The 15,030-nt window shown below is 24.6% G+C and overlaps 1 protein-coding gene across 1 annotated transcript in view; it reads right to left on the bottom strand.

The window, feature by feature from the left end:
- Positions 1-15,030, bottom strand: part of LOC110533259 (uncharacterized) — a 49,923-nt gene that overhangs the window by 20,654 nt on the left and 14,239 nt on the right. Inside the window, exon 5 of the mRNA XM_036989466.2 lies at positions 13,738-13,912. Coding sequence (XP_036845361.1) covers positions 13,738-13,912 — 175 coding nt within the window. The remainder of the gene's footprint in view (positions 1-13,737; positions 13,913-15,030) is intronic.

Below are 15,030 nucleotides of genomic sequence, written 5' to 3'. Positions count from 1 at the left end.
TAAACTACCTAGATATAAAGATAAACTACCTAGATATAAAGATAAACTACCTAGATATAAAGATAAACTATATAGATATAAACTACCTAGATATAAAGATAAACTGCCTCATATAAACTACCTAGATATAAAAATAAACTACCTAGATATAAAAATAAACTACCTAGATATAAAGATAAATTACCTAGATATAAAGATAAACTACCTAGATATAAAGATAAACTATATAGATATAAACTACCTAGATATAAAGATAAACTACCTAGATATAAAGATAAACTACCTAGATATAAACTACCTGGATATAAAGATAAACTACCTAGATATAAACTACCTGGATATAAAGATAAACTACCTAGATATAAAGATAAACTACCTCATATAAACTACCTAGATATAAAGATAAACTGCCTCATATAAACTACTTAGATATAAAGATAAACTACCTCATATAAACTACCTAGATATAAAAATAAACTACCTAGATATAAAAATAAACTACCTAGATATAAAGATAAACTACCTAGATATAAAGATAAACTACCTAGATATAAAGATAAACTACCTAGATATAAAGATAAACTACCCAGATATAAAGAGAAACTATGTAGATATAAACTACCGAGATATAAAGATAAACTACCTAGATATAAAGGGAAACTATGTAGATATAAACTACCTAGATATAAAGATAAACTACCTAGATATAAAGATAAACTACCTAGATATAAAGATAAACTACCTAGATTTAAAGATAAACTACCCAGATATAAAGAGAAACTACCTAGATATAAAGATAAACTACCTAGATATAAAGATAAACTACCTAGATATAAAGGGAAACTATGTAGATATAAACTACCTAGATATAAAGATAAACTACCTAGATATAAAGAGAAACTATGTAGATATAAAGATAAACTACCTAGATATAAACTACCTGGATATAAAGATAAACTACCTAGATATAAACTACCTAGATATAAAGATAAACTACCTAGATATAAAGATAAACTACCTAGATATAAAGATAAACTACCTAGATATAAAGATAAACTACCTAGATATAAAGATAAACTACCCAGATATAAAGAGAAACTATGTAGATATAAACTACCTAGATATAAAGATAAACTACCTAGATATAAAGATAAATTACCTGGATATAAAGATAAACTATATAGATATAAACTATCTAGATATAAAGATAATCTATATAGATATAAACTACCTAGATATAAAGATAAACTATATAGATATAAACTACCTAGATATAAAGATAAACTATATAGATATAAACTACCTAGATATAAAGATAAACTATATTGATATAAAGTACCTAGATATAAAGATAAACTATATAGATATAAACTACCTAGATATAAAGATAAACTGCCTCATATAAACTACTTAGATATAAAGATAAACTACCTCATATAAACTACCTAGATATAAATATAAACTACTTAGATATGAAGATAAACTACCAAGATATAAACTACTTAGATATAAATATAAACTACTTAGATATAAAGATAAACTACCTAGATATAAAAATAAACTACCTAGATATAAACTACCGAGATATAAAAATAAACTACCTAGATATAAAGATAAACTACCTAGATATAAAAATAAACTACCCAGATATAAAGATAAACTATATAGATATAAACTACCTAGATATAAAGATAAACTACCTAGATATAAAGATGAACTATATAAATATAAACTACCTAGATATAAAGATAAACTACCTAGATATAAACTACCTAGATATAAAAATAAACTACCTGGATATAAATATAAACTACCTAGATATAAAAATAAACTACCTAGATATAAAGATAAACTACCTAGATATAAAAATAAACTACCTAGATATAAAGATAAACTATATAGATATAAACTACCTAGATATAAAGATAAACTACCTAGATATAAAAATAAACTACCTGGATATAAATATAAACTACCTAGATATAAAAATAAACTACCTAGATATAAAGTTAAACTACCTGGATATAAAGATAAACTATATAGATATAAACTACCTGGATATAAATATAAACTACCTAGATATAAAAATAAACTACCTAGATATAAAGATAAACTATCTGGATATAAAGATAAACTACCTAGATATAAAGATAAACTACCTAGATATAAACTACCTAGATATAAAGATAAACTACCTAGATATAAACTACCTAGATATAAAGATAAACTACCTAGATATTAACTACCTGGATATAAAGATAAACTATATAGATATAAACTACCTAGATATAAAGATAAACTACCTAGATATAAACTACCTAGATATAAAGATAAACTGCCTCATATAAACTACTTAGATATAAAGATAAACTACCTCATATAAACTACCTAGATATAAATATAAACTACTTAGATATGAAGATAAACTACCAAGATATAAACTACTTAGATATAAATATAAACTACTTAGATATAAAGATAAACTACCTAGATATAAAAATAAACTACCTAGATATAAACTACCGAGATATAAAAATAAACTACCTAGATATAAAGATAAACTACCTAGATATAAAAATAAACTACCCAGATATAAAGATAAACTATATAGATATAAACTACCTAGATATAAAGATAAACTACCTAGATATAAAGATGAACTATATAGATATAAACTACCTAGATATAAAGATAAACTACCTAGATATAAACTACCGAGATATAAAAATAAACTACCTGGATATAAATATAAACTACCTAGATATAAAAATAAACTACCTAGATATAAAAATAAACTACCTAGATATAAAGATAAGCTATATAGATATAAACTACCTAGATATAAAGATAAACTACCTAGATATAAAAATAAACTACCTGGATATAAATATAAACTACCTAGATATAAAAATAAACTATATAGATATAAACTACCTAGATATAAAGATAAACTACCTAGATATAAACTACCTAGATATAAAGATAAACTACCTAGATATAAACTACCTAGATATAAAGATAAACTACCTAGATATAAAGATAAACTACCTAGATATAAAGATAAACTATATAGATATAAACTACCTAGATATAAAGATAAACTGCCTCATATAAACTACCTATATATAAAAATAAACTACCTAGATATAAAGATAAACTACCTAGATATAAAGATAAACTACCCAGATATAAAGAGAAACTATATAGATATAAACTACCTAGATATAAAGATAAACTACCTAGATATAAAGGGAAACTATGTAGATATAAACTACCTAGATATAAAGATAAACTACCTAGATATAAACTACCTAGATATAAAGATAAACTTCCCAGATATAAAGATAAACTATATAGATATAAACTACCTAGATTTAAAGATAAACTTCCCAGATATAAAGATAAACTATATAGATATAAACTACCTAGATATAAAGATAATCTACCTAGATATAAAGATAAACTATATAGATATAAACTACCTAGATTTAAAGATAAACTTCCCAGATATAAACTACCTAGATTTAAAGATAAACTTCCCAGATATAAAGATAAACTATATAGATATAAACTACGTAGAAATAAAGATAAACTATATAGATATAAACTACCTAGAAATAAAGATAAACTATATAGATATAAACTACCTAGATATAAAGATAAACTACCTAGATATAAAGATAAACTACCTAGATATAAAGATAAACTATATAGATATAAACTACCTAGATATAAAAATAAACTACCTGGATATAAATATAAACTACCTAGATATAAAAATAAACTACCTAGATATAAAGTTAAACTACCTGGATATAAAGATAAACTATATAGATATAAACTACCTGGATATAAATATAAACTACCTAGATATAAAAATAAACTACCTAGATATAAAGATAAACTATCTGGATATAAAGATAAACTACCTAGATATAAAGATAAACTACCTAGATATAAACTACCTAGATATAAAGATAAACTACCTAGATATAAACTACCTAGATATAAAGATAAACTACCTAGATATTAACTACCTGGATATAAAGATAAACTATATAGATATAAACTACCTAGATATAAAGATAAACTACCTAGATATAAACTACCTAGATATAAAGATAAACTGCCTCATATAAACTACTTAGATATAAAGATAAACTACCTCATATAAACTACCTAGATATAAATATAAACTACTTAGATATGAAGATAAACTACCAAGATATAAACTACTTAGATATAAATATAAACTACTTAGATATAAAGATAAACTACCTAGATATAAAAATAAACTACCTAGATATAAACTACCGAGATATAAAAATAAACTACCTAGATATAAAGATAAACTACCTAGATATAAAAATAAACTACCCAGATATAAAGATAAACTATATAGATATAAACTACCTAGATATAAAGATAAACTACCTAGATATAAAGATGAACTATATAGATATAAACTACCTAGATATAAAGATAAACTACCTAGATATAAACTACCGAGATATAAAAATAAACTACCTGGATATAAATATAAACTACCTAGATATAAAAATAAACTACCTAGATATAAAAATAAACTACCTAGATATAAAGATAAACTATATAGATATAAACTACCTAGATATAAAGATAAACTACCTAGATATAAAAAAAAACTACCTGGATATAAATATAAACTACCTAGATATAAAAATAAACTATATAGATATAAACTACCTAGATATAAAGATAAACTACCTAGATATAAACTACCTAGATATAAAGATAAACTACCTAGATATAAACTACCTAGATATAAAGATAAACTACCTAGATATAAAGATAAACTACCTAGATATAAAGATAAACTATATAGATATAAACTACCTAGATATAAAGATAAACTGCCTCATATAAACTACCTAGATATAAAAATAAACTACCTAGATATAAAGATAAATTACCTAGATATAAAGATAAACTACCTAGATATAAAGATAAACTATATAGATATAAACTACCTAGATATAAAGATAAACTATATAGATATAAACTACCTAGATATAAAGATAAACTACCTAGATATAAAGATAAACTACCTAGATATAAAGATAAACTACCTAGATATAAACTACCTGGATATAAAGATAAACTACCTAGATATAAACTACCTGGATATAAAGATAAACTACCTAGATATAAAGATAAACTACCTCATATAAACTACCTAGATATAAAGATAAACTGCCTCATATAAACTACTTAGATATAAAGATAAACTACCTCATATAAACTACCTAGATATAAAAATAAACTACCTAGATATAAAAATAAACTACCTAGATATAAAGATAAACTACCTAGATATAAAGATAAACTACCTAGATATAAAGATAAACTACCTAGATATAAAGATAAACTACCCAGATATAAAGAGAAACTATGTAGATATAAACTACCGAGATATAAAGATAAACTACCTAGATATAAAGGGAAACTATGTAGATATAAACTACCTAGATATAAAGATAAACTACCTAGATATAAAGATAAACTACCTAGATATAAAGATAAACTACCTAGATTTAAAGATAAACTACCCAGATATAAACTACCTAGATATAAAGATAAACTATATAGATATAAACTACCTAGATATAAAGATAAACTATATAGATATAAACTACCTAGATATAAAGATAAACTATATTGATATAAACTACCTAGATATAAAGATAAACTACCTGGATATAAATATAAACTACCTAGATATAAAGATAAACTACTTGGATATAAAGTTAAACTACCTGGATATAAAGATAAACTACCTAGATATAAAGATAAGCTACCTAGATATAAAGATAAACTACCTAGATATAAAGATAAACTGCCTCATATAAACTACTTAGATATAAAGATAAACTACCTCATATAAACTACCTAGATATAAAAATAAACTACCTGGATATAAATATAAACTATATAGATATAAAGATAAACTACCTAGATATAAAGATAAACTATATAGATATAAAGATAAACTACCTAGATATAAAGATAAACTACCTCATATAAACTACCTAGATATAAAAATAAACTACCTAGATATAAAGATAAACTATATAGATATAAAGATAAACTACCTAGATATAAAGATAAACTACCTAGATATAAACTACCTGGATATAAAGATAAACTACCTAGATATAAAGATAAACTACCTAGATATAAAGATAAACTATATAGATATAAACTACCTAGATATAAAGATAAACTATATAGATATAAAGATAAACTACCTAGATATAAAGATAAACTACCTAGATATAAAGATAAACTACCTAGATATAAACTACCTGGATATAAAGATAAACTACCTAGATATAAACTACCTGGATATAAACTACCTGGATATAAAGATAAACTACCTAGATATAAAGATAAAATACCTCATATAAACTACCTAGATATAAAGATAAACTGCCTCATATAAACTACTTAGATATAAAGATAAACTACCTCATATAAACTACCTAGATATAAAAATAAACTACCTAGATATAAAAATAAACTACCTAGATATAAAGATAAACTACCTAGATATAAAGATAAACTACCTAGATATAAAGATAAACTACCTAGATATAAAGATAAACTACCCAGATATAAAGAGAAACTATGTAGATATAAACTACCGAGATATAAAGATAAACTACCTAGATATAAAGGGAAACTATGTAGATATAAACTACCTAGATATAAAGATAAACTACCTAGATATAAAGATAAACTACCTAGATATAAAGATAAACTACCTAGATTTAAAGATAAACTACCCAGATATAAACTACCTAGATATAAAGATAAACTATATAGATATAAACTACCTAGATATAAAGATAAACTATATAGATATAAACTACCTAGATATAAAGATAAACTATATTGATATAAACTACCTAGATATAAAGATAAACTACCTGGATATAAATATAAACTACCTAGATATAAAGATAAACTACTTGGATATAAAGTTAAACTACCTGGATATAAAGATAAACTACCTAGATATAAAGATAAGCTACCTAGATATAAAGATAAACTACCTAGATATAAAGATAAACTGCCTCATATAAACTACTTAGATATAAAGATAAACTACCTCATATAAACTACCTAGATATAAAAATAAACTACCTGGATATAAATATAAACTATATAGATATAAAGATAAACTACCTAGATATAAAGATAAACTATATAGATATAAAGATAAACTACCTAGATATAAAGATAAACTACCTCATATAAACTACCTAGATATAAAAATAAACTACCTAGATATAAAGATAAACTATATAGATGTAAAGATAAACTACCTAGATATAAAGATAAACTACCTAGATATAAACTACCTGGATATAAAGATAAACTACCTAGATATAAAGATAAACTACCTAGATATAAAGATAAACTATATAGATATAAACTACCTAGATATAAAGATAAACTATATAGATATAAAGATAAACTACCTAGATATAAAGATAAACTACCTAGATATAAAGATAAACTACCTAGATATAAACTACCTGGATATAAAGATAAACTACCTAGATATAAACTACCTGGATATAAACTACCTGGATATAAAGATAAACTACCTAGATATAAAGATAAAATACCTCATATAAACTACCTAGATATAAAGATAAACTACCTCATATAAACTACCTAGATATAAAAATAAACTACCTAGATATAAAAATAAACTACCTAGATATAAAGATAAACTACCTAGATATAAAGATAAACTACCTAGATATAAAGATAAACTATATAGATATAAACTACCTAGATATAAAGATAAACTATATAGATATAAACTACCTAGATATAAAGATAAACTATATAGATATAAACTACCTAGATATAAAGATAAACTATATAGATATAAACTACCTAGATATAAAAATAAACTACCTAGATATAAAGATAAACTACCTAGATATAAAGATAAACTATATAGATATAAACTACCTAGATATAAAGATAAACTATATAGATATAAACTACCTAGATATAAAGATAAACTATATAGATATAAACTACCTAGATATAAAAATAAACTACCTAGATATAAAGATAAACTACCCAGATATAAAGAGAAACTACCTAGATATAAAGATAAACTACCTAGATATAAAGATAAACTACCTAGATATAAAGGGAAACTATGTAGATATAAACTACCTAGATATAAAGATAAACTACCTAGATATAAAGAGAAACTATGTAGATATAAAGATAAACTACCTAGATATAAACTACCTGGATATAAAGATAAACTACCTAGATATAAACTACCTAGATATAAAGATAAACTACCTAGATATAAAGATAAACTACCTAGATATAAAGATAAACTACCTAGATATAAAGATAAACTACCTAGATATAAAGATAAACTACCCAGATATAAAGAGAAACTATGTAGATATAAACTACCTAGATATAAAGATAAACTACCTAGATATAAAGATAAATTACCTGGATATAAAGATAAACTATATAGATATAAACTATCTAGATATAAAGATAATCTATATAGATATAAACTACCTAGATATAAAGATAAACTATATAGATATAAACTACCTAGATATAAAGATAAACTATATAGATATAAACTACCTAGATATAAAGATAAACTATATTGATATAAAGTACCTAGATATAAAGATAAACTATATAGATATAAACTACCTAGATATAAAGATAAACTGCCTCATATAAACTACTTAGATATAAAGATAAACTACCTCATATAAACTACCTAGATATAAATATAAACTACTTAGATATGAAGATAAACTACCAAGATATAAACTACTTAGATATAAATATAAACTACTTAGATATAAAGATAAACTACCTAGATATAAAAATAAACTACCTAGATATAAACTACCGAGATATAAAAATAAACTACCTAGATATAAAGATAAACTACCTAGATATAAAAATAAACTACCCAGATATAAAGATAAACTATATAGATATAAACTACCTAGATATAAAGATAAACTACCTAGATATAAAGATGAACTATATAAATATAAACTACCTAGATATAAAGATAAACTACCTAGATATAAACTACCTAGATATAAAAATAAACTACCTGGATATAAATATAAACTACCTAGATATAAAAATAAACTACCTAGATATAAAGATAAACTACCTAGATATAAAAATAAACTACCTAGATATAAAGATAAACTATATAGATATAAACTACCTAGATATAAAGATAAACTACCTAGATATAAAAATAAACTACCTGGATATAAATATAAACTACCTAGATATAAAAATAAACTACCTAGATATAAAGTTAAACTACCTGGATATAAAGATAAACTATATAGATATAAACTACCTGGATATAAATATAAACTACCTAGATATAAAAATAAACTACCTAGATATAAAGATAAACTATCTGGATATAAAGATAAACTACCTAGATATAAAGATAAACTACCTAGATATAAACTACCTAGATATAAAGATAAACTACCTAGATATAAACTACCTAGATATAAAGATAAACTACCTAGATATTAACTACCTGGATATAAAGATAAACTATATAGATATAAACTACCTAGATATAAAGATAAACTACCTAGATATAAACTACCTAGATATAAAGATAAACTGCCTCATATAAACTACTTAGATATAAAGATAAACTACCTCATATAAACTACCTAGATATAAATATAAACTACTTAGATATGAAGATAAACTACCAAGATATAAACTACTTAGATATATATATAAACTACTTAGATATAAAGATAAACTACCTAGATATAAAAATAAACTACCTAGATATAAACTACCGAGATATAAAAATAAACTACCTAGATATAAAGATAAACTACCTAGATATAAAAATAAACTACCCAGATATAAAGATAAACTATATAGATATAAACTACCTAGATATAAAGATAAACTACCTAGATATAAAGATGAACTATATAGATATAAACTACCTAGATATAAAGATAAACTACCTAGATATAAACTACCGAGATATAAAAATAAACTACCTGGATATAAATATAAACTACCTAGATATAAAAATAAACTACCTAGATATAAAAATAAACTACCTAGATATAAAGATAAGCTATATAGATATAAACTACCTAGATATAAAGATAAACTACCTAGATATAAAAATAAACTACCTGGATATAAATATAAACTACCTAGATATAAAAATAAACTATATAGATATAAACTACCTAGATATAAAGATAAACTACCTAGATATAAACTACCTAGATATAAAGATAAACTACCTAGATATAAACTACCTAGATATAAAGATAAACTACCTAGATATAAAGATAAACTACCTAGATATAAAGATAAACTATATAGATATAAACTACCTAGATATAAAGATAAACTGCCTCATATAAACTACCTAGATATAAAAATAAACTACCTAGATATAAAGATAAACTACCTAGATATAAAGATAAACTACCCAGATATAAAGAGAAACTATATAGATATAAACTACCTAGATATAAAGATAAACTACCTAGATATAAAGGGAAACTATGTAGATATAAACTACCTAGATATAAAGATAAACTACCTAGATATAAACTACCTAGATATAAAGATAAACTTCCCAGATATAAAGATAAACTATATAGATATAAACTACCTAGATTTAAAGATAAACTTCCCAGATATAAAGATAAACTATATAGATATAAACTACCTAGATATAAAGATAATCTACCTAGATATAAAGATAAACTATATAGATATAAACTACCTAGATTTAAAGATAAACTTCCCAGATATAAACTACCTAGATTTAAAGATAAACTTCACAGATATAAAGATAAACTATATAGATATAAACTACGTAGAAATAAAGATAAACTATATAGATATAAACTACCTAGAAATAAAGATAAACTATATAGATATAAACTACCTAGATATAAAGATAAACTACCTAGATATAAAGATAAACTACCTAGATATAAAGATAAACTATATAGATATAAACTACCTAGATATAAAAATAAACTACCTGGATATAAATATAAACTACCTAGATATAAAAATAAACTACCTAGATATAAAGTTAAACTACCTGGATATAAAGATAAACTATATAGATATAAACTACCTGGATATAAATATAAACTACCTAGATATAAAAATAAACTACCTAGATATAAAGATAAACTATCTGGATATAAAGATAAACTACCTAGATATAAAGATAAACTACCTAGATATAAACTACCTAGATATAAAGATAAACTACCTAGATATAAACTACCTAGATATAAAGATAAACTACCTAGATATTAACTACTTGGATATAAAGATAAACTATATAGATATAAACTACCTAGATATAAAGATAAACTACCTAGATATAAACTACCTAGATATAAAGATAAACTGCCTCATATAAACTACTTAGATATAAAGATAAACTACCTCATATAAACTACCTAGATATAAATATAAACTACTTAGATATGAAGATAAACTACCAAGATATAAACTACTTAGATATAAATATAAACTACTTAGATATAAAGATAAACTACCTAGATATAAAAATAAACTACCTAGATATAAACTACCGAGATATAAAAATAAACTACCTAGATATAAAGATAAACTACCTAGATATAAAAATAAACTACCCAGATATAAAGATAAACTATATAGATATAAACTACCTAGATATAAAGATAAACTACCTAGATATAAAGATGAACTATATAGATATAAACTACCTAGATATAAAGATAAACTACCTAGATATAAACTACCGAGATATAAAAATAAACTACCTGGATATAAATATAAACTACCTAGATATAAAAATAAACTACCTAGATATAAAAATAAACTACCTAGATATAAAGATAAACTATATAGATATAAACTACCTAGATATAAAGATAAACTACCTAGATATAAAAAAAAACTACCTGGATATAAATATAAACTACCTAGATATAAAAATAAACTATATAGATATAAACTACCTAGATATAAAGATAAACTACCTAGATATAAACTACCTAGATATAAAGATAAACTACCTAGATATAAACTACCTAGATATAAAGATAAACTACCTAGATATAAAGATAAACTACCTAGATATAAAGATAAACTATATAGATATAAACTACCTAGATATAAAGATAAACTGCCTCATATAAACTACCTAGATATAAAAATAAACTACCTAGATATAAAGATAAACTACCTAGATATAAAGATAAACTACCCAGATATAAAGAGAAACTATATAGATATAAACTACCTAGATATAAAGATAAACTACCTAGATATAAAGGGAAACTATGTAGATATAAACTACCTAGATATAAAGATAAACTACCTAGATATAAACTACCTAGATATAAAGATAAACTTCCCAGATATAAAGATAAACTATATAGATATAAACTACCTAGATTTAAAGATAAACTTCCCAGATATAAAGATAAACTATATAGATATAAACTACCTAGATATAAAGATAATCTACCTAGATATAAAGATAAACTATATAGATATAAACTACCTAGATTTAAAGATAAACTTCCCAGATATAAACTACCTAGATTTAAAGATAAACTTCCCAGATATAAAGATAAACTATATAGATATAAACTACGTAGAAATAAAGATAAACTATATAGATATAAACTACCTAGAAATAAAGATAAACTATATAGATATAAACTACCTAGATATAAAGATAAACTACCTAGATATAAAGATAAACTACCTAGATATAAAGATAAACTATATAGATATAAACTATCTAGATATAAAGATAAACTACCTAGATATAAAGATAAACTACCTAGATATAAAGATAAACTACATAGATATAAACTACCTAGATATAAAGATAAACTATATAGATATAAACTACCTAGATATAAAGATAAACTACCTAGATATAAAGATAAACTACATAGATATAAACTACCTAGATATAAACGACCTAGATTTAAAGATTAACTACCTAGATATAAAGATAAACTATATTGATATAAACTACCTAGATGTATAGATAAACTACCTCATATAAACTACTTAGATATAAAGATAAACTACCTAGATATAAACTACCTAGATATAAAGATAAACTACCTAGATATAAAGATAAACTACCTAGATATAAACTACCTAGATAAAAAGATAAACTACCTAGATATAAAGATAAACTACCTAGATATAAACTACCTAGATGTAAAGATAAACTACCTGGATATAAAGATAAACTACCTGGATAGAAAGATAAACTACCTAGATATAAACTACCTAGATATAAAGATAAACTACCTAGATATAAACTAACTAGATAAAAGATAAACTACCTAGATGTAAAGATAAACTACCTAGATATAAACTAACTAGATAAAAGGTAAACTACCTAGATATAAACTACCTAGATATAAAGATAAACTACCTAGATATAAAGATTAACTACCTAGATATAAAGATTAACTACCTAGATATAAACTACCTAGATATAAAGATAAACTACCTAGATATAAAGATTAACTACCTAGATATAAAGATAAACTACCTAGATATAAACTAACTAGATAAAAGATAAACCTAGATATACAGATAAACTATATAGATCATATGTACCTATCACTGCAAACTGAACAGGTAGTTTGCAGAGTGTATTGTTTGAGGTCCTGATTGATTGAGATCCGTCAGTATAGGAGAGAGAGATGGACTGAGTCGGGAAATCCTCCATCACTAACTGAACTGCATATGTTCTAGTGGTATTACTGTTGCCCCAAAATGACAAGGTGCAGTTCTGAGGGAGACAAGATAAAAACAAGATTAAATGTGTTATGTCTACATACATTTTTGACTTTTAAATCAACTATATAAACCTATAGATTCTTGAAGGATATAACTTAATAATGCCTTATGATCTTATTTCAACTGTCGTAAAAATACATTTACAGGAAAGTCACTAGGTAATCCAAGGTTCTCCTATCAGAATGGAAGCCTGCTGCTAACTGGTTCTCCTATCAGAATGGAAGCCTGCTGCTACCTGGTTCTCCTATCAGAACGGAAGCCTGCTGCTAACTGGTTCTCCTATCAGAACGGAAGCCTGCAGCTAACTGGTTCTCCTATCAGAATGTGAGCCTTCTGATAACTGGCTCTCCTATCAGAATGGAAGCCTGCTGCTACCTGGCTCTCCTATCAGAATGGGAGCCTGCTGCTAGCTGGTTCTCCTATCAGAATGGAAGCCTGCTGGTACCTGGTTCTCCTATCAGAATGGGAGCCTTCTGCTACCTGGTTCTCCTATCAGAATGGAAGCCTGCTGCTACCTGGTCATCCTATCAGAATGGGAGCCTTCTGCTACCTGGTCATCCTATCAGAATGGAAGCCTGCTGCTACCTGGTTCCCCTATCAGAATGGGGCCTGCTGCTACCTGGTTCTCCTATCAGAATGGGGCCTGCTGCTACCTGGTCATCCAATCAGAATGGAAGCCTGCTGCTACCTGGTTAACTACCTAGATATAAACTAACTAGATAAAAGGTAAACTACCTAGATATAAACTACCTAGATATAAAGATAAACTACCTAGATATAAAGATTAACTACCTAGATATAAAGATTAACTACCTAGATATAAACTACCTAGATATAAAGATAAACTACCTAGATATAAAGATTAACTACCTAGATATAAAGATAAACTACCTAGATATAAACTAACTAGATAAATGGGGCCTGCTGCTACCTGGTTCTCCTATCAGAATGGGGCCTGCTGCTACCTGGTCATCCAATCAGAATGGAAGCCTGCTGCTACCTAGATAAACTACCTAGATATAAACTAACTAGATAAAAGGTAAACTACCTAGATATAAACTACCTAGATATAAAGATAAACTACCTAGATATAAAGATTAACTACCTAGA

Source organism: Oncorhynchus mykiss, chromosome 10 (genome assembly GCF_057628025.1).
Source record: "Oncorhynchus mykiss isolate SJ-2025 chromosome 10, ASM5762802v1, whole genome shotgun sequence".
NCBI classification, from domain to species: domain Eukaryota; kingdom Metazoa; phylum Chordata; class Actinopteri; order Salmoniformes; family Salmonidae; genus Oncorhynchus; species Oncorhynchus mykiss.
Note: the sequence above shows the minus strand (reverse complement) of the source record. Positions and strands in the feature narration are given on the sequence as shown.